The sequence below is a fragment of the Chiloscyllium plagiosum genome, chromosome 15 (genome assembly GCF_004010195.1).
Source record: "Chiloscyllium plagiosum isolate BGI_BamShark_2017 chromosome 15, ASM401019v2, whole genome shotgun sequence".
Lineage (NCBI taxonomy): Eukaryota > Metazoa > Chordata > Chondrichthyes > Orectolobiformes > Hemiscylliidae > Chiloscyllium > Chiloscyllium plagiosum.
This window is the reverse complement of record NC_057724.1, coordinates 28434984-28457263: the sequence shown is the minus strand read 5'-3', so window position 1 is coordinate 28457263 and position 22280 is coordinate 28434984. Positions and strand designations below refer to the sequence as shown.

At 39.5% G+C, this 22280-nt stretch overlaps 1 protein-coding gene across 10 annotated transcripts in view; it reads left to right on the top strand.

Moving 5' to 3' along the window:
- phka1a (phosphorylase kinase, alpha 1a (muscle)) overlaps positions 1-22280 on the top strand; it is a 111713-nt gene that overhangs the window by 5652 nt on the left and 83781 nt on the right. For 9 of the 10 annotated variants that reach the window (XM_043704548.1, XM_043704554.1, XM_043704556.1 and 6 more), the window contains 7 exons: positions 3552-3710; positions 5160-5207; positions 6020-6188; positions 12363-12445; positions 14070-14150; positions 15341-15439; positions 18349-18495. In XM_043704548.1, coding sequence (XP_043560483.1) covers positions 3552-3710; positions 5160-5207; positions 6020-6188; positions 12363-12445; positions 14070-14150; positions 15341-15439; positions 18349-18495 — 786 coding nt within the window. Of the gene's footprint in view, positions 1-3551; positions 3711-5159; positions 5208-6019; positions 6189-12362; positions 12446-14069; positions 14151-15340; positions 15440-18348; positions 18496-22280 lie in introns of those variants that run through there. The other variant, XM_043704557.1, reaches the window with a different exon arrangement.

Sequence of the window (22280 nt, the reverse complement as noted above, 5' to 3'; positions counted from 1 at the left end):
AAGATACGTGTAAAATTTGATCTTGTTAATCACCTCTGTGATAGTCATTGGCTGCTAAACAAATTCTTTCACAATACAACTAGTAACAATGGAATTATCATTGAAGGCATTCTCTTTTATTCTTCTGCACTAACACGTAGTGAAATAATATCCAATGAAGCTAATGTCTGTTCGAACTATGGGAAAACATCTCTCCATCTCAGTTAGTATCATTTAATCATAAGATGTCAGCTATAGTCTTTGTGTTGTAAATACCTTTGTAATTCAATGTCATCCACTATGAGCAAAAGAAAAAAAGTTTTTGAATAATAAGGCTTTAATCACATAAAAAGCTATCTGTGAATTGCCCGTGGAAACCGAAGCTTTGATGAATGTTACGTCCTGCTGTGTACGTCATTAAATCTCGATGTGAAGTTCATTCCAAATTATGAAGGTATTTTTCATTTCAAAAATCAAAAAAAGTTGAAGTAGAAGAAATTAAATTTCAAGAAATGATTTTAAAGCAAAATTCTAAAACATTTTAAAAATCTGCTTGATTGAGTTGGTGATGTTCAAATTAATTCGGCATAAGCTTGAGAGAACAAACACAAAGCTTTTGAAATCACCAGAATTTTGGGCACAATTTACTTCTGGATCCCCAATTGCAGCCAAAGTGAGAATTCCAAAACCAGTTTTCAGTGCTAGCTGTGTGCAGGGAGGATTGTAATTGGGCTGAAGGTCACTGGATAAGCAAGTAGGGTAATAAAGAATGAACTAACTTCCCTGTTCCTAATCAGTTAGCTAGCTAATTTGGCTGTAAATTACATATATGCATAATGGATTATTGATGCATTGCCTTCTGTACAAAACCCAGATGGTCTTGCCATATTACCTGCTAAAGTGAGTTGTCTGTTTAACTTTGGAAAGTTGTCTAACAGGCAATATTTAAAGGTGAGTGTACAAAATTCACAAAGCGAGAGAGATTTGAAATGTAAAAATGTTTATTCCAAAATCAGATTGCAAATGCCATTAGAATTACTGTCTGTATCGGTGGAAAAATAATCACTTATGATTTATTTATTCCTCTTATGAAGCAATCAGATGAATAGTCCAGAAAGAGAATTGATCATAATATAAGAAAATAATAGCATGCAGAAAATATGATGGTAGTGCTGTGAGAATAGCTCTTGTGTGTAGATTGTGGAAGCAAAATAGTTTTACTTTGAACCGAATGAACTTTCCTTATTTCCAGGCTACCTATTCTTGGGTCTGCAGTTATATTATGTGGACCCAAGACTAGGAGGATGCTTGGAAATATTGGTCCTATTTGCTCCTGGATTTCCAATTTCCCCAAACTTGAAAATTTCAAGCCCAGATATTAGCACTAGCAATGTGAATGGAGGATTACAGTTGGGCTCAGGCTCACTATTTTTACACTAAATACAAATGCATTCTGATTTTAAAAATGAATTTTCTCATCTCTAATCATACTGAGATGGTGCATTTTGTAGCCACAGCTTAGAATATTGACTGAAAATTGTTCCAAGCTAAACATACTGGTTACCTTGGCTAATGCTTTCAATATTGCAATGTTATACCCTCCTGAAAATGACCTGATTATTTCTGCTTCAGTATATTATACACTTGTGTCATTAGCATCAAAGCGACAGTTTTGTGCTTGGCAGACATGGATACATAATACATATAGTACGCTGCAATTGATGTTAATAGGATTGTGTAAACATCTGCATATTAACATATTTAGTATGTTAATACTTAGAATGTGACACTACACTGCAGTAATAGTGAATATACAACTGTATGAATTAGGAGGAGGAATTTGCTTGCTTTGCCATTCAACAAGATGATCACTGATCTGATAACTTAATTCCATATTCTTAGTCTACCCCTGATGACCACTGACTTCCTGGTTTGGCAGAAATTTATGTGCCTTTGCTTAAAAATATTCAGCAACCCCACTTCCATCACTCTTTGGGGAAGAGAGTTCCAAATAGAGTCATAGAGATGTACAGCATGGAAACAGATTCTTTCGTCAATGCCGACCAGATATTCTAAATTAATCTAGTCCCATTTGCCAGGATGTGACCCATACCCCTCTAAACCCTTCCTATTCATTTACCCATCCAGATGCCTTTTAAATTTTGTTACTAAACCAGCGTCCACCACTTCCTCCAGCAGTTTAATCCATTCACACATCACCCGTTAGGACTTTTTTAAATGTCTCCCCTCTCACCTTAAATCTATGCCCTGTAGTTTTGGTCTTCCCCACCCCGGGGTAAAGATCTTGTCAATTTACCCTATCTATGCCCTTCATCATTTTATAAACCTCTATAAGGTCACCCCTCAGCCTCTGGCGCTCAGGGGAAAATAGCCCGGGCCTATTCAGCCTCTTCCAAAGCTTTTCCAACCCTGGCAACATCCTTGTTAATCTTTTCTGAACTCTTGTAAGTTTCGCAACATCTGGGAGACCATGCAGTATTCTAATAGTGGCCTAACCAAAGTCCTGTACAGTCACAACATGACCTCCTAACTTCTATACTCAACACACTGTGTTTTCAAATAAACATGTTGGACTATAACCTGGTGTTGTGTGATTTTTAATTCTGACTAATAAAGGAAAGAATACCAATCGTCATCTTCACCATCTTACCTACCTGCAATTCCACTTTCAAGGAGCTATTAACCTGCACTCCAAGGTTTGTTTGTTCAGCAACACTCCCGAGGACCTTACCATTAAGTATATAAGTCCTGCTGTGATTTACCTTTCTAAAATGCAACACTTCACATTTTATCTAAATTAAACTCCATCTACCACTCCTCAGTCCATTGGCCTATCTGATCAAGATCCCATTGTACTGTGAGGTAACCTTCTCCGCTGTCCACTATACCTCCAGTTTTGGTGTCATGTGCAAACTTATTAACTAGAACTCTAATGTTTCCATCCAAATCATTTATATAAATGACAAAAAATAGTGAACCTAGCATCAACACTTGTGGCACACCACTAGTCACAGGCCTCCAGTCGGAAAAGCAACCCTCCACCACCACCCTCTGTCTTATATCTTCGAGACAGTTCTGTATCCAAATGGCTAGTTCTCCCTGTATTCCATGTGAGCTAACCTTGCTAACCAGTCTACCATGAGGAACCCTTGTTGAACACCTTACTGAAGTTCATATAGATCACATCCACTACTGTCCTCATCAATCCTCTTTGTTACTTCTTCAAAAAAGCTCAATCACGATTTCCCACGCACAAAGCCATGTGTACTATCCCTAATCAGTCCTTGCCTTTCCAAATACATGTAAGTCCTTTTCCTCAGGATTCCCTGCAACAACTTACCCACCACTGATGTCGGGCTCACTGGTCTGTAGTTCCCTCGCTTTTCTTTATCATCTTTCTTAAATACTCATAACCCTCTGATAGAAAAAAACTTTTAAAATGAAGTATCTGTATGTCATTTCACAATAGGGCTTTGATCCTTCTCTTAAACAGATGTGAATTTATTGACATTTTGCTTAAAGTTGATTATTTAAATCCTTTTATTTTGTAGAATACTGTAACTGGATTACTGCCTGCGAGCACTGACCAGCAGGATGCTTGGATTCGTGATAATGTGTACAGCATCCTGGCAGTATGGGGCCTTGGAATGGCATATCGCAAAAATGCTGACCGAGATGAGGATAAAGCAAAAGCTTATGAGCTTGAGCAGGTGAGTAGCTGAATATAAATGGTAGCTATTATTACAAAATGGGTTGAAGTAGAGGTTGGAATATAGGGCTGTACTCCTGCAAGCAACATTTTAAGAAAAAGGTTTCCCTTACTCCTACCAGTAATGAAATGACAGAAGAGGTAAGATTTGATAAATCAGTAATTCTGTCTTCTACATAGAAGACTCACCTAGACTACTTTCGTCTATTCCAAACTTAGTACGTAACCTTTTATTTAGTCTGATCCTTGTTCACTGAAGTGGCATGGTATTTCTTTCATAAGTTAACTACTTTTGAGTGATATTCAAACTTCTGTCAGATTAAAGTTTCCTTTGCTTAATCCTGTTAATCCAATTCACTTTTAAGCTAAAATCTCAGTTTTCATATATTTCAACCTTTGTATTTCAGTAATGAATCAGTTGTTTTAATCAATGGTCTGCTAGACCTACGGAGAACAGAAGTTTGTTGCTGTTAATGGACTTTTGAGGAAAAGGCTTACTCGTAGGCTGAATAACAGTAAAGAAAACTTGACCAGACTCTGGCTGTTCAATGGCTAATGGAATAACTGCATTTCGGACTGAGTACCCTACTCAGTTAGGAAATCAAGAACATGTTTTCAATCAAGAAGTACCTCGTTTGAGTAAAAGAATAAATATGTTGCATTTTCTGGAAATAAATGTCACCAGTCTGCAAGATTCTGAGTTTGTTGTATGGCTGAGTTATCTGATCTCTGCAATGGTGGTGATAAGAAACCCCAGATGCCCTTGGCATCTCTAGAATGAGGAAGAATCACCATGATTCTTCCAGATGACTGACTATTGATGTCTGTTGGAAATTGCATTTGTGAGAGTACAAAATGAGAGCAAGTTCTGTCTCAACTATGATACATCCTGTGTCTAAACAAACAGCTTACAGTCTAAGTTCACATGAAAAAGGCTGCTTGTATGGAACTTTAGAAAACTGCTAATGCATCTCGAACAGGATCCAGCAATGGGAAAAAGGAACCTGTTTGCAGTAATATGTTAAATTGCCCCTCACCATTCCTACAATTTATCTTTACCTGTGAAGACAGTTTAAGTGAAAGAATCTCCAATGAATGAATTGAATAGAAGCACCTGCATGTAAAATAGAGAAAGATATAATTGGAGCAAAAAAAAAGTTTTGTATGCTGAATATTTTTGTTGTTATCAACTTATTCTAAAGTAAATGTTAAGAATCTTCATTTGTTCGTTTGCTTACTATACTTTCCAAGCTAAAGTTCTTCTATATTGGATCTGCCAAAGTGGTTGTAACTTAATCTCTGCAAAGTGTCATCTCTGAATAGTTTGAAAATGTCATGTGAAAGCTGAGGTGGGTACAGCAGTGCCAGAAAAGGGCTGCTGGAGGGTTATGGCCTGATAGGAATTGCTGACTCCATGTAAATATGTACTGGTTTTTATTTCATCTTTCAGAGTGTGGTGAAACTGATGCGAGGGTTGCTACGCTGTATGATGAGACAGGTACAAGACCATTCTAGATTTCGCATCATATCTTGTGCTTGCAAAATAATTAGTCACATTTATCACTTAGAACTATTGTATCTTGACACGGGTTCTTCCAGCATAAACAGAGTGTGTAATTAAATTTAAACAAAACTAAAACACCGTTTTATGAAATGAATGGAGTTTTTGTGTTCTGTGTAAAATAGCTTAACAGGTACAACTTGAAAATTGAATGCTCATTTGGAATTTACTAGGTCTTCAGTTTGAATTTGAAGACTAATTGGTAGGATGATACGAGGAAAGGAATAGTAGCATGATATAATGACTTGGAGAAATGATTAACTAGGCTAATAAGACATCAGTTTTCACTCGTCTTCTAACAACAGACTGTTATATTGTTCTGTGATCGCTGAAATATGTAACTAGTTTGTGCAAATAGCTATTCTTCATGTTTGGAGCTACATAAAGGTTAGCCAAACTTTTTAACAGTGAGGACCTTTTATCTCAATCTCTGTTTAGTTCCTAACTGGTTTTCATGCATATCGTTTTTTTTAAGAATCAGCGCATTGTGGTCAGCTGGAGGAACCTATCTGAATATTTTCTTTATTATTAGACTTGGCAGATATGAAGCTAATTCTAAGACCCAGCCTACTATCTGTTACAATCATGCTTGAACTTTTAGGCCAATTTTAATTTGTCTTAGGAACTGTAGATATCAGCCAGGCAGAGAGTCAAAACTTTTCATGTGAAATTTTCAGGGGTTAGTGAAAGGTATTAAGATTGATCTATAGTTGATTTCTCATGATAATACAATTATTTTATGTACATAGAGAAATAAAGTTGAAAAATTCAAGTACACCCAGAGTACACAAGATGCCCTCCATGCTAAGTACAACACTGAAACATGTGCTACAGTGGTTCAAGATGATCAGTGGGGTCACCTACAAATTGATGCTACCTCCATCTTCCTGCTTTTTCTTGCACAAATGACTGCTTCAGGTAAGAAGAACTAACCAAAATTGCTCTGAAACATTGTCAGATTTCTAGCCAATTCTCAAATTATTGGTGATGATCCTAGTTTGCCTCTAAAGCTTTCTGACTATCGCATTTCCCAGTAGTTTATGCAACTACTTGTTGAGCATCAATTATTTATATATTGCTTCATTACTTTCTTCATATACTTGGTTTCGATTAACATTGAATTCTAACTCTTATTTCTGATTTCCTACATTTGCCTCATTCTTGAATGATTGTTTATTTCAATTCTGAATGAGTTCTTCTGGCAACAAAACAGTAACACAGCACCCTTCCTCTCTGCTGTATTTGCTTCATTACATCAAAGGGATGATATTGCTTTGCTGAGCAGCCTAATTACTAACTTCGAATAACTTCTAACTTGTGTGGTTGTTTTCAATCACACCAGCCTAGAAATTGGTTCTGCAATATTCAATTTTCAGACAGCATTCCGATATATTTGGACAGAGGAGAACTAGCTGTCTTACTATTCAAGGGCAAACAAGAGATGTCCTGTACCCATGCTCGACTAGTTCTTGAGGGGACCTCAAATTGATGTTAGAACCCTATCTTTCTTGTACATGCAAGGGGTCTAACTCTTGTTTGAGTTTCCATTGGTAAGATTGTCTATTCTTAACTATAACCAAAAAAAACTAGCTGGATTTGGAATTGAAAGAAACAGATGTGCTCCTCCTGAACTCATGTTAAAGGAACTGATCACCATCACCTCTGACTCTCCATCCTTCTGAACTCTGGGTTCCCAATCTCTGGTCCTTCATTTTCTTGTATCCACTATCTCCTAAAACACCCATAACACCCGTGTGAGCAGCAGGTAAATTTTCAACCACTTTTTGCTGATGGGCTTTGAGGTCATCTTGGGTCCGTTATCATTATTAACCCTGTATGCTCGAAGTGCTTCTAAATTTCTCACTATGCTGGATAAATCTAGTTTTAATCTCCTTCTGTGTTACAGTGTTACTTCTTTACATTGCATCAGGGCAGAGCAAAAAGAGACCGTGTTATTTAACATTTATGACTTTTCCATCATAAGAACAATGCCTGATGAATAAAGAGTTCTGTTTTCTGAGTTTCACTGATTTTGTATTAACTGACCATATTGATTGTGATTTTCCATTTTTGTACAGTCTGCAAGTCTAGGAATAGAAAGGAAAATGTCCTGATAATGTTAGCATCTTTTAGTTTTTGTTCTGAAATGTGACTTATTAAAAAGTATTGTAATGTGAGTGTATACTATTGAAAACTCTTGTGCGACAAATCAGATTTACTTCACTTGCTGTTACAGCTGGCAGATTGTGAACATGCATATGGTAAACTTTCAAAACCTTTACAATTTGTGTGATTTCTTCATTCTTGTTATTTTGTGGCTGATGTGGATCTGTCAATTGAGTATCTTGGTGGCTTTATTGTTATCAAAAATGCACAAATCATGTTACTTTTTGTTTAAAGAGGAAATGAAAGTTTTCCATTGTCTCCTGCTCTTTCTTTATGATATAGATTTTCACTTGATATCTTATGCTCCTCTGAGCCATTATGGCATTCATAACCTGACTTCTGCTCATAATGTTGAGATGTCAACTCTTTCAAGGTGTGACACAACCTCTGGTGAAATCTTTGTTTTAATTCCTTTCTGTTTCTGAGACAGGGAATTTGGTAACATGGAGTATGAAGCCTGAATAACTTGTGTTTTCAATAATCTCTGTCACACTCCTGTAGTCGAGCATTAGCCATCTTGGAGAAGCCCTCTTTGCATTATTCCAACGATAAGGTAGTTGGTTAGCTTGCTGGGCTCTTGGGTTATTATTCAGACGTTTTGTTACCATACTAGGTAATATCAGTATTGAGAGTATGTTGCTGGAAAAGCACAGCAGGTCAGGCAGCATCCGAGGAGCAGGAAGATTTGATGTTTTGATCAGTATGACTTCCGTGCAGTGCTGTTGTTCTGTCTCGCTTGGTTATTATGTGATCCAGTCTGTTGGGGTGAGCGTTACTTTTGGGCCTTCTCTTCAGCGGCTTGTACACTTGGTCTATCTCCTTCTGTCTGGTGGCCTTTTTGGTTGAAAACCAGGCTTCCAACCCTGGTCGGCCTGTCCTAAGATAGTAACTTTCTCTAGGATGCCAAGGGTCATGATTTAATGATGCCCATAGCCGCCTTCAAAAATACGTGTGGGAAATTGTGTGCCAAAAATCACAGTACTGGAACTCGACCAACGTACATTGGACTACTACTCTGGAGAAAGCCATCATCACAACACAAGACCAGAAAGAGACTTACACTGCAGGAGAAACTGGCTAAACTTAGACACGATACCAACAAAGACAACCCAGATACATGGATAAGATATCTATCTAATAGAACACTTAATGACACTGAGAAAGTTGTCTTAATACGCAGACTCAACTACAACCACACAGACACTGATAGAACTGACTTCCTGACTGTCCTAGAAGCAACACTGAAGACCAAAGAGCTTACAGATGAGACACAGCAGGCAATCTGACAAACTATAGACCCCACACTAACCCGGAAAAACGAGCGGAGCATCCTCAGCGCACTTGAAAGGACTCTAGGAAGACAAAAACATCATAATATTACCAGTGGTCAACGGAAAAATGACAGTTATAATGAATAGACAGGACTACATTGAGAAAGCACAGATGTTGCTGGACAATACTGAAACTTAACAATAGATGAAAATAGACCCAACACTGCAATTGGCTATAAGGATTACATACATGCTGAACAAACTTAAACAGGACAGATAACCAAAACAGACTATTCCAGGATGAAACTAGAAAGCTACCATACCCCTTTTACGAACCCCCGAAAGTACACAAACCAGACATCCCATTCAGACTCATAGTCTTGCAACTTGGTACACCAATGCACAAACAATCCAAGGAATTACAATGTAGACTGAAACACTACATTAGCAGGTTAATCCACTCCATTCACTTGGCCCAGGAATTCGTTGACAACCTCATGAGTACTAAAATTGACGAGGATGAAATATTCACCTCCATTTACATACCATGAGCCAAGGAAACAATTGCCACACTACTAGAGGATCCTGTGACAATGACTCCCAGCAACACCATTAGCACAGACAACATGTTCCAGCTACTTGACCTATGCCTTACCATCCACTTTGAATTCAAAGGCCAGATATACCAACAAGGCAACAGCACACCAATGAGTTCTCCCACCTCAGGATTAATAGCAGAAGCAGTCATGCAGAGATTTGAAAACATAGCCCTTCCCCTGATCCAACTGAAACTATGTATATGATACATGGATGACACATTTGCCATCATCAAATGTACTAGATGGAAGAAACATACTGCTTTATCAACAGTGTACATGTACTTACCAGTATCAAGTTTACCAGGGAGGAAGAGAACAACAAGCAACTTCCATTCTTAGATGTCATGATAGAACAGATGACCAACAGAGGATTTGCAACCAAAGTATACAGGAAGCTCACCCACATGGACCAGATCCTCAATTATAATAGCAATCACCCCAATGTCCACAAACTGAGCTGTCAAGGCACTATTTAAAAGAGCCGTGACACACTGCAACATATCAGAACTGCACAGAGAAGAAGAGGAACACTTAGACAAAGTCTTTGCTAACAACGGATACCCCATCAGCTTCATCTGCCAATGCCTGTCCAATAGACAACACCAAGAAGACACTGTACCTACCAACACACTGGTCACCCTACCCTACGTGAAGAACATACCAGAATTAACTCAGTATTATGGTGGTGCACCAACCAACAGCCACACAACACCAGCTGTTTACCAGGAATAAGATCCCATACCTGCAGCATGCAGGACCAATGTGGAATATAAAATCCCTTGCAACAACTGCAACAAGCACTACATTGGAGAAGAGGTAGAAAACTAGCCATCCAACTTCACAAACACCAACTGACTACTAAATGACATGATCCACTTCCCTCATCTCTGCATGCACAGACCAAGAGGGCCATCAATTAAACTATGATAAAGTTCCTAACCTCGGATAGGTCAACCAGAGATGTGCAAACGAGTTCTTAGAAGCCTGGCTTTCAACCAAAAAGGCCTTCAAGCCTAAACTCACAAAGATAGACCCAGTGTACAAACTGCTGCAGAAAAGACCCAGAAGTAATGCTCACCCCAACAGACCCGACCACACAAAAACCAAGTGTAACAGAACAACAGCGCTTCACGGAACTCACACTGGTGATGATATCCAGTATTGTAATGAAATATTAGATTAGATTACTTACAGTGTGGAAACAGGCCCTTCGGCCCAACAAGTCCACACCGACCCGCTGAACATTTACCCTTCGCCTAACACTACGGGCAATTTAGCATGGCCAATTCACCTAACCTGCACATTTTTGGACTGTGGGAGGAAACCGGAGCACCCGGAGCAAACCCACACAGACAGGAGGAGAATGTGCAAACTCCACACAGTCAGTCGCCTGAGGCGGGAATTGAACCCGGGCCTCTGGCACTGTGAGGCAGCAGTGCTAACCACTGTGCCATCGTGCCGCCCACCATGCACTATAACCCAGCAGCTCAGTGAGCTAACCAACCACCTCATCCACAACCGGAGCTACAGTTTTTTGTGAAAACCTTATTCCAACTATCTGTGGCTATATTTTATTTTAATTTATGGTGTTTAAACATTTCTGATTCAATTACTTCAATATACTTGAAACTTTTTTCAAAAGGTGTATTATGGACCAGGCCAGACCCCTTCAAAACAATACAAGAAGGTAGCCCAGACCCTAACTTTGCTAGTTGTTTTAAGCAGGTGTAATGTGGATATTCCAGGAAGGATGCAGCTGGTCAAACCACTCCATTTTAAATGAAACAATTTATTTGCAAGATTACCAAAGGAAACGCAAACAAAAGAGAACAGAATACTGAATAACTTAACCTATTCGAAAACCCAACAGATTATCCCAATTTAATGATGCTATTTCCAATAATTGCAACAATTCCCATAAACATCCCTTGGTATAAAAACAAAATCAAACAGAATCTTACAGGAGAGAAGTCAGAGAGAGAGAGAGAGAGAGAGAGAGAGAGAGAAAGATCAGCCTGAACCTGCTTCTTTGGGTTCAGCAGCTTTTACGACACTACTTGTAAAAAAAACCAAAACAGAGAGAGAGAGAATTGGCCACTCCCCTTTCATTGTACAAGTTTTTTTCAAAAACCTGAAAGCTTGTTGCCTGAGACAGTATCTGTTAGCTATAATCAAACTGGTTCTAAAATCCTTCAACTTTGACTTTTTGGCGTCTGTGTCTTTTAGAGTCATAGAGTCATAGAGATTTACAGCATGGAAACAGACCCTTCGGTCCAACCCGTCCAAGCCGACCAGATATCCCAATCCAATCTTGTCCCACCTGCCAGCACCCAGGTCATATCCCTCAATACCCTTCCTTTTCATATACCCATTCAAATGCCTCTTAAATGTTGCAATTGTACCAGCCTCCACCACTTCCTCTGGCAGCTCATTCCATACGCACACCACCATCTGCTTGAAAAAGTTGCCCCTTAGGTCTCTTTTATATCTTTCCTCTCTCACCCTAAACCTATGCCCTCTCGTTCTGGACTCCCCGACCCCAGGGAAAAGACTTTGCCTATTTATCCTATCCATACCCCTCATAATTTTGTAAAATACTCTGACCAATAAAGGAAAGCATATTCTCAGGGGAAAAAAACCCACCAAGGACAGCATAACCTTGTTAAAGGAGCAGCATTGTTGCAGTTGTGTAAATATGTTGGCAACAATGATGATAAATGTAGAATAAGGTACCATGGTAAATGTATTTTTAAATGCCATTATTTACAGTTTTACAGGGTAATTGAAAGAAATAGAGTTCGGTCTCCAGTACTAGTAAAATTGTGTATTTCACATATAATAAAAGCTGAGTTTAATTTTTTACTCAATCTGTTCAGAGATGATACATCTTTGGAGCAGGTAGAACTTGAACCTGTACCTCTAGGCTCAGAGGTAGGGACACTACTATTACATCACAAAAGCTGTGCAAAACAGCTGAGTTTAATTTATGTATCAGAAATGGATTACTTAATGTCTGAATTGAAAGAATTAATGGTGAGTGTTTTATTTTTCCCTAGGGCTTCATATAATTTTCACTCCGGATGAAGTGGATTTTATACAAAATCTTGTGTTTTATGTTGAAGTGGCTTATAAAGTTGCAGTGAGTACCCAGATATTCTGCGTTTCTTATTTAACCTTACAATGTCATGGGAAAAGATAACCACAATTATCTTAAATCTTATAGGACAAATTTAAAGATGACGTTGAGTAGCTATTCTCTGCTTTTTTTAAATATATGTTTACTTTTATAAAAATTTTGACACAAGATATATGTCACTGCTAGGCATTAAAATAATTTTATTTTCCAGGGTTCCTGAGATTTTCTTGAGGGCTACCTCTCGAATTTTGGAGGATGCTTTTTGGTTTTCAAAGGCTCCTTTTTCATTCTGATCAACTAATTTATAAGATGGTAGTAATAATACCTTCTGTGTTTGTCTTGACAAATGGTATTTGGACTTACACTGAAGCGGAATTAGAATTCATCAATTCTAATTGTTATCAACCTTCCATTAACCTTCTTCTCATCTTGCAAGGAAATATTAATTTTCCCGACACCACAGCATTTAAACTGGCACAAGACAACAGGTGCAAGGTAACAACAAAAGTTCAAAATAACTGATACTATATTTTAAAAAAACTACTTGTGCAAACTGGTGAGAGTGCAGCTAATACTTATGCACAAATGAAACATTTAACCGATTACTACGTCTTACGCTGCAAATCAAATCTCAATCTTTTCAAGATTTCGATTCTCACCTTTAGCTGAATATTCTTTTACTGACAGATTTAAAGTGGTCCTTTCTCCTTCGTAGTCTCTTCCCAACCTGAACGGCAGCTGTCAACTTCTCTCTGCAAACTCCTTCCTACACCTCATCATACATCTTACAGACTCCGTTTCTGTCACCCCCTTTTTTTTCCCCTCCCCCAGCCATTTCTTGCAGCCTTCCTCTTCCACATCAACTTTGTTGCCTCTCTCCCCTGTGCACCCCCTACCCAACATTTCCTCTCTTTTACCCTTCCACTTATCCATCTTGCAACATCTCCTTCAAATTCACTGGCAGACACTCATCACAGCAAAACGTGGTGCCCTTCTGGCCTATGACACTGCAGTTACTGGAGAAGGATTCCCTTGGCAAATCTCCCACTTTACTTTCCTAACTGCTGGTGGCTCCTTCAGTCATAATAGTAAGCCTATCAGCAGCAAGAATAGGAGTGAAGCAACCTGCAATTGGAGGTGTAGCTCCTCTCCAAGTCTAATTATCTAAGTCTAAGTAACTTGTCTTGCATTGGTCATGCTCATGGTTGGGTTTTCTCAGGTATTTTCTGAGGGCTTTCAGGGGCAAATTTCCCTTTGTTCCTAATGAGTGCTGTTCACTGCAGTTTGTACAATGCAGCAATGTATGGGTTCACATTCACAGTTCCACGAGCATATATTTTGCCTCCAAGTGAAGTGAGAGAAGGGGGTTTTCCCTACTTTGGGAACAGTGGAAGAGAAACTTCAATATTGTTGCAATGTTTTACACACTTAAAATGAGCCGCATCTAAATCTGTGGGGATTTTTCTATTGCCTCCCAGTTTAGTTGTATGCTGGAAATGTGCTATGACATACTCAAAATTGAAGTATAATCAGTTTAGGCTCTCCTTTTCTCCAAAGGGAATTACAGTGTTTGGCCCATCTGGTGATTATTAAACTTGTTACTCACATTTCTTTTTTCATTTGGCAGGATTATGGCATGTGGGAACGTGGTGACAAGACAAATAAAGGAATTCCAGAACTGAATGCCAGTTCTGTAGGTATAGCCAAAGTAAGTATTGAATTTAAAAATACTTGAGAGTAAAGTGGCAAAGTAGTGTGACTGGATGTTCCAGTGTGTTGACATGCCTTGGAACTTGGCTTGAATCTGACCCAAGCTTCTGGAATGAAAGTCACCTTCCTTCGTTTGTTGCAAGGATTCAATGTGACACATAGTACAGCCAAGTTCTTTGTGTGCACACATTCTCACTATCTGTTTACACTATCTGTCCAGTTTTTAAAAGCCTGTTAATTGGGATGGAAGTGAATAGAATGCTTTGCTATTCTTGAGTTTGGGACAAGTATTGCACTAAAATACAAATTACAGTGAGTATTATGGCAAATATTTAAGTCCAGTGAGTTCTGTAACAGTTATATATCTCACCTAAGGCACAGAAACTCAAAGGGAAAGGTAAATCAACTGTGGCTAGTAAAATAAGTTAAAGATAGAAGCATTAAAAATAGAAGCAAGAGTAAGCTGCTCCATCAAGCCTGCTCTGCCATTTAACATCATGGTTAATCCTTAATCTCAACATCATACTTCCACCCTCTCCTCATACCCCTCAACATCTTTATAGTGTCTGGAAATCTGCCCACTTTTTAAATGTATTCTAAGCCTTTCTGTGGTAGATAACTCCAAAGGTTCATCACCCTGGATTAAGAGGTTTCCCTTAATCTCTGTCCATAATGGCTTAGCCAGTATCATGTGATAGTGGATAAAAGCAAATTACTGCGGATGCTGGAATCTGAAACCAAAAGAGAAAATGCTGTAAAATCTCAGCAGGTCTGGCAGCATGCTGAGATTTTCCAGCATTTTCTCTTTTGATATCATGTAATAGTGACCTTGCTCCCAGACAGGAGAAATGTCATCCCTGAATTCAGCTTGTCCAGCCCTGTTAGAATTCCATATTTCAATGACTTACCCTCTTATTCTAAATTGACTCGATTTCTCCTTAGTATGGCGCTCTTGCCATTCCCAGGAATCAGTCTGGTGAATTTTTGCTGCACTTCCTCTATGGTGTGTATATCATTCCTTTATTAAATAGACTTATTCTGCACACAGTACTCTAGATGTGGTCTCTCCAAACTTCTTTACAGCTGAAGTAAGACTATAAGCATAAAAACACAACAGCTTTCTCAAATTTAAACAAAAATCTTACTTTAAGCAAGGTCTGAAACAAAAACTGATTTTTCTTACCACAGGCAGCTCTTGAAGCACTTGATGAATTGAACCTCTTTGGTGCTAATGGAGGCCCCAAATCAGTTATCCACGTTCTAGCAGATGAAGTACAGCTCTGTGATGTAAGATCTAAACAAAGATGGTGAAATTCAACTTGTGTTGTGACTGCAATGTATTCTGGCAAAACTTTAATATACTTAGTCGAATTGTAGTCATATTAATGTATGCAGGTTTAGCCCTGCATCTCAAGTTTTGTATATGTCATATCTGAAGTGCTTGAAGCATATACATTAGCTTAAATTTACAGCCATCTGCCTAAACACTGAATGTTTAAATTGCTTTTTACTATTGAGGTAGAAACCTAAACTGTTAAAATTATCTACTTTTGTGATCCATTGTGAGCTATACTAGGGGAAAAATTTTATATTAGAATATACAATTAATACAAAATATTATTAACTATCAAATATTTTATAAACAACTTTGCTGTGCTTACATATACAGAGGAACATCGATTATCCGAACGAGATGGGCGGGCAGTATTTCTTTCAGATAATTGATTATTTGGTTAATTAACTCAATGCCTCTCCTCTGGGGCTCAGAGTTTCCTGAAGTTTCCTTTTTCCTCGCTCTGCCTGCCTTGCTCCCTCTCTCTCTCAGGGTTTATTTCTGAGCAGGCAGACACACCTGTGTAAAGGACCTGCAACATTGCTGAAGCCCCCCCGCCCCCACAATCAGTTCAATGGAATTGACACAGTGAGTACTTGCTAATTCTTCTGCGCATTCAGGAGACTTGGCAGCAGCACACCAATGTGAGCCCCCAATCCGCCGCTGTTCACCCAATAACCCTGTCCAATCCCCCCTCCGCCGTCCGACCCAGCTGCCCCGCGCGTGCGCGCACACACACACACAACCTTTTACCCGAACGTTTCGGTACAGGACAATGTTGGAGAAATTATCTGGGGAAGGGGGGTTTAGGGTACACCTCTGTGCAGAACTCCAGGGAAAGAGGAGGGAGAGAGGGCGGGCGGTTAGTCATTTGGAGGCAGTGCCTGGGCTCCCGTCAATGTCCAGGACTGTTCTCGGCAGCATTTCAGTAAGCCAAATTCATTTTTAATCATTGTAAACAAAAGACGCGATCAGTGTTGGAAACATCTCTTTGATGTAATGTTTCTATTGGGACCTTGAGAACTCCTTTGGATAATCCGAAATTTGGATAATTAATATTCAGATTATTGAGGTTCCTCTGTATATAACTTCTATATATTTAGCATGTAGGTAACATGCATTGCTAGCTAATATGACCATTGGCGTGCATTTTCTGATGGCCAGATAATCAGTTTTAAAAATTGAATGGTAGTTATGTTTGAGGACCATGCAGATTCCAGAGCATAGCAGACTCCATAACAAACTGTTTCTTGTACCTCAGCCAGTTTTTTATACTATACTGTACAATTCATTTCAATAATTCTAACTTTGCTCACAAGCCTATTGTTTAGCACTTCACAAAGTGCCTTTTGTAAGTCCATGTAGACAACATAAGTCAGAGGGTAATGCTTTTAGAGTCATAGAGATGTACAACATGGAAACGGACTCTTTGGTCAAAGTTATCCATGCTGACCAGATATCCTAACCTAATCTAGTTCCATTTGCCAGAACTTGGCCCATATCCCTTTAAACCCTTCCTATTCAGATACCCATCCAGATGGCTTTTAAATGTTGTAATTGTACCAGCCTCCACTGCTTCCTTTGACAGCTCATTCCATACACGCACCACCCTCTGCGTGAAAAAGTTGCCCATTAGGTCCCTTTTAATTTTTCCCCTCTCACCCTGAACCTATGCCCTCTAGTTCTGGATTCCCCCAACCCAGGGAGAATTTATTTACCCTATCGATGTTTTCAAATTAACCTGCTCTGCAATGTAATTACACACCTCTGGAACAGATGGGATATAAACCTGGGCCTCCTTGTACAGAGGAAGGGATGTTACCACTGCATCATAGGAGTCTCTTTTGAAGTGATTTTAGTTTACCTTGAATATTGCAACCATGTCATAAAATCAACCAAACGCATACGACTAGAGTAAAGGATTAGATGTTCAGGTGTTAGTTATTGCAGGCTGTGCAAAGAGAAGAATTATTCTACATAATGACTGCTTCAATAAGAAATAATGATTCATTGCAAAAAGGGAGAAAAAATTCTTTCCACAAATATTCATGATTAGACAAGAGTGGTTAAGGAGAAAGAATAAATGAAGAATGCACACATTTAACAAATAGTTATGGGAATCAGGAATCCAACAAAGTGAAAACAAAATGAAAGATTTGGATCATAAATAATGTACTTTTGAGTTAACTTTGATAAAATGAGAGTAAAGAAAATAAAGAAAGAGCAAGCAATTATGCTGCAACCAATTAAAAGCCATTATAATGCTAATTGCACATATCAAGGCCCTAAAGATATCACTTAAAACCAACCAGATAATCCTTTTGTTGATGTTGTTTAAGGGTAAGCTTTGGCTGGAATCTTAGGTAGAACTCCACTGCTCATCTTCAAATAGCATTAGTCCTTTTACCTTCATCTGGTGGTCAGAGGGATTGTTAGTTTAAATATTGTTTGAAAGATAGAACTTCAACACTGTAGGCCTCCCTCAATACAGCAATGAGGTTTCATCTAAGATTGCTCTAAGTGAGACTTGAGGCAACAACATTCTTACATTGAGGTGGAAGTGCTATCACTGAGCCAAAGTATATAAATCTACATTATTAGCTTCAGATCTTTATGTCAATGCCAGTAAGATTTTTAATATTTTCCTTGACTCAGTTATGAGTCATATTACTTCCACTATGAAAGTGTTATTCATCGCTATAAGTGTATAGCTGTTTGATTTAAAGTGTGGTAGGACCCAGGTGTTTATTGCATATTGTGTACCTGGGATCACATTGAGCAATGATATGGTTGTTATGCATTTCTATGCATAAAATAATTGTATTGGTTTTGCTGATGAAAATATATGTGCATTTTATTTCAGTCTATTCTACATTCAATGTTACCTAGGGCATCAACATCCAAAGAGATAGATGCTGGTCTTCTCTCAGTCATCTCCTACCCAGCTTTTGCAGTAGAGAATATTGATTTGGTAGAGTTAACTAAACAAGAGATCATTACAAAACTACAGGTAAATCTTTTTCCCAACTTGCTTTTCCCTTGAGTTAAGACAAACTTAATGCTGAGATACAATTCAAAGCATGCATCTTTCTGATGGCAATCTACTTGGCCATTCTTCTGTATTCATGAAAGTTAGTATCAATGTAACAAGTGATTGAGGTACATTTCAACTTGATGTAATATTTTCTCTTGCACTCTCATTGAAGTATTAGTGTTAGTAATGTTGACCAGGGAGTTTCCTAGGTAAATGTACTCTCACCATCTTGACCCAAATTGGCTAAAGCATTCTAGAATAGAGATTGATTCTGAGAGATTCTGATAAGTGAAACAACCTTGAATTCATCGGCATTTTTATACTCAGGCTACAGTTGCACTCAATGGGATAATTTATTTTTGGAGCCAAAATTATGCAGTTAAGATCTTCACATTTACTCTGCTTTCTAGGAGTAGTTCTGACATTAGGATTGGAAAGTGGAAGAACCAGGTGGGGGCATTGTAGTGATGAGGAAATGTAAACCCAATCAAGTAAAGAGATGACAATTGCAAGACTGCAAAGTAAAGCCTTACCATGGCTAAATAGAATGACATAAATTATTCACAAAGCAGGTGTAATGATTCGAACCAACTGGATCTTGTTGAATACGAGATCCTTGAAAGGTATTGTTAACCTGGGTCAATCAGGAAAGCCATGGCTAACTGATAAAACCAGGAGTTTTATTTGGAGGATTGTGATGTGGTTTACTTTGTTGATTCTGTGTATTGCTTATCCTGTTGATTATAGGGGGATTTAAGGTGTTTGTTTTCAGGGCCCCGTTTCTCTTTTTTTGACTGTTAACTGTTAGTGTGTCGCATGTTTGTCAATTTGTATAAAGTTGAATTAAAAAAAAAACCTCCTCAGTTCAGGCAACTGACTCCACGCTGGCTGATCACAACCAGTGTACTGGGTACAGGTAAATAAAGGAATGACTCGGTAACAGGATACTGGCCTCTGTGCAGTTATTTTAGTGGTGACAGGAGAAAACAGTAGACACCTGAAGAACATTTGCTTGCACCAGGCATCTTGGAGTTGGGGTAAGCATTTCTGGCATCAGACCTTTATTTGGGGAGCTTCACATTTTTGATCTTGCTATCGAAGACTGGGCCCAGTGTGTGGAGAGAATGTGATTTTTTTCCATGTAAATGACATTGCAGCAGATGAAAAGCAATGAGTAATCCTTCTGACTGTTTGCAAACCTGTGGCATTTTTGGTTATAAGTGGATTAACTTTCCCAGAGGAACCAGACACTCGAATCTTCCAAGAGTTGGTTAAGGAATATTATGGAAAGTTCATATGTAACCTGGTCTCCATCTTTGCACCCTTACATCTGCTATTGCAAAAAGCGTCAGCCTTGGAAGTGGTCGCATAGCCAAAAAATAGCCTTTAGGGAAGTGAAAACATAGCTATCGTCATCTAAGGTGTTGGCCCACTATAGTTCAAAATGAATGGTCGTGCTGACATGTGATGCCTCCCCATATGGTATCTGGGTAGTGTGGCTCACCAGTGGCCCAACAGAGAGAAACACCCGATAGTGTATGCTTCCTGGACTTTGGCTGATGCCAAACGCAAATATACCCCGATAGAGAAGGTCGTCATTGGTGTGAGGAAGTCCTGCCAATACGTTTATGGATTGGAATTTGTCATAGTAACAGATAACTCCGCTGCTAGGGCTACTGAAGGAAGACCAGGCAGTGCTGCCCAAAGCTTCTGGTATAGTTCCGTGTTGGCCCCTTGTTCTCAGCGCATACAAGTACAAGTTAGAACACCGTCCAGGAAGCCAAGTGGCTAAAGCAGACGCCTTGAGATGCCCCCAACTTGTAGATTCTCCACCCGGTGGTACGTCCCCTGGAAAAGTCCGTTTTGGTTTTAAACTTCCTGGATACCCTTCCAATCACCGTTGACAACATCCAATTCTGGACACAAAAAGATCCTGCCCTAGTAAAACTAAAACAGCTGGTAGTACTGGGGGAAGCAGAAGCAGAAGCCAAGACTGAAACCTTCCTGGACCTGGTGAGACAAGATCACCATAGAGCATGGCATATTTCTGTGGGGAGCAAAAGTGATTGTCCCAAATAAAGGTTGCTGCCAGATACTGGCTGAGCTCCAGTGTCATACAGAGTTTCTAAAATGAAGATGCTTGTGAGAAGCTATGGCTGGTGGCCAGGGTTGGATGCTGACATTGGTGGGGCAGTTCCCAGAGTGCAAACAAAGACAAAAGTTGCCACCTGCAGTGCCCCCAGATATGGGAGTGCTTGGGTAAACCCTGGACTCTGTTGCAGTTCGACTATGCCAGTCCTTTCATATGCTCAATGTTCCTGGTCATTGTGGAAGCCTGTTAAAATGGTTGGATAGGTATAAAGTTCGTTCAGCAAACCCAGGGATGATTGAAAAACTGCGAGCATTGTTCGCGATACATGGTCTCCCAGAAGTATTGGTTGCAGACAATGGGATGTCATTTACCAGCAGGGATTTGAATATTTCTGAAGTTAACTGATTTTCTGAGCATTAGGACAGCGCCACACCATCCATTCGACCAGTGGTCTAGCAGAAAGAGTGCTCCAAATGTTGAAGGCTTAGAAAAGCAGCGTACAGTGTCAATTGATATCAAACTGTCCCTGGTTCCTGTTCAGTTATAGGATCATCCTTCATGCAACAACAGGGATAGCTGCAACAGAGTTGCTGATGGGTGTAGACTCTGCAGTAGTTTTTAAACCTAATCTTCCCAGACCTGGGGATTGAGGTGGGGTGGGGGGGAGGGGCAGGTATAGAAGAGTGAAATGGCAGTGGGGAATGTCAATGCCAGCTGCATGCCTCTCCTAAGTGAGAGAGGCAATTTAATTCAAGGGACCAAGTTTGGTGCTGAAGCCATGGAAATGGCCTTGTGTGCGTACGAGATGAAGTTGACATGAGGTCAGGTCCCATGACTTAAAGTTTGGGTAGGTGAGGCAGTCCTGAACAAATGTCTGATCACCTGAAGGCCATTAGCTCGCAAACGGGGCAGGAGCAAAACATAACCGGCCCCTCAGAGCAGCCAGAAGGCCTGGCATAAACCGTAGATTTTCCCCCTCTGTCTAGTGTCAAGGAAACTTCAGAGACCAAGATGGATGCAGCCTTGATATCATTGCTGCCAGAGAAAGAGGAGGGAACTCTCCCACGACCTTCTGGATGCATGAGACAGGCTATGATCTAGTACACGCTGACCGAGTTAGAGGAACTGGACCTGAGGTGAAAATGTTTCAAGAAAAGCGCCAAGAGCAAGAACAAACCTACACCTGTGGACTTGGGTCAGGGGAGTGATGTAATGATTGGAACCAGCTGGATCTTGTTGACCACGAGATCCTTCATTGGCCTAGGTTAACAACCCCAGTCAGGAAAGCCCTGGCTGACCAATATAACCAGAGGATTTACAATCTCCTCAGTTCAGGGGACTGACTCTGATCAGGCTGGTTACAGCCAGTGTACTGTGCACAAGTAAATTAAAGGTGACTTGGTGACAGGTTATTGGCCTCTATACAGTTGTTTCAGCAGACAATTGTGACCAAGTTACAGTGCATTTGGTTTCTATAAATCTGAGTATTTTGGGAAAGCACAGTATTCCAATTAACTGCTGAAGGTTCTCCATGGCTGAACTATTCTGGACATAGCAATGATTAATGCCATAAGCCCCAGTTTCAACAAAGGCTTGCAAACCTCAAATTACAAAAACATTTCACACTGCAAAATCTCTTTCAAACTACATTTCAGATTTGCTCAAGTTT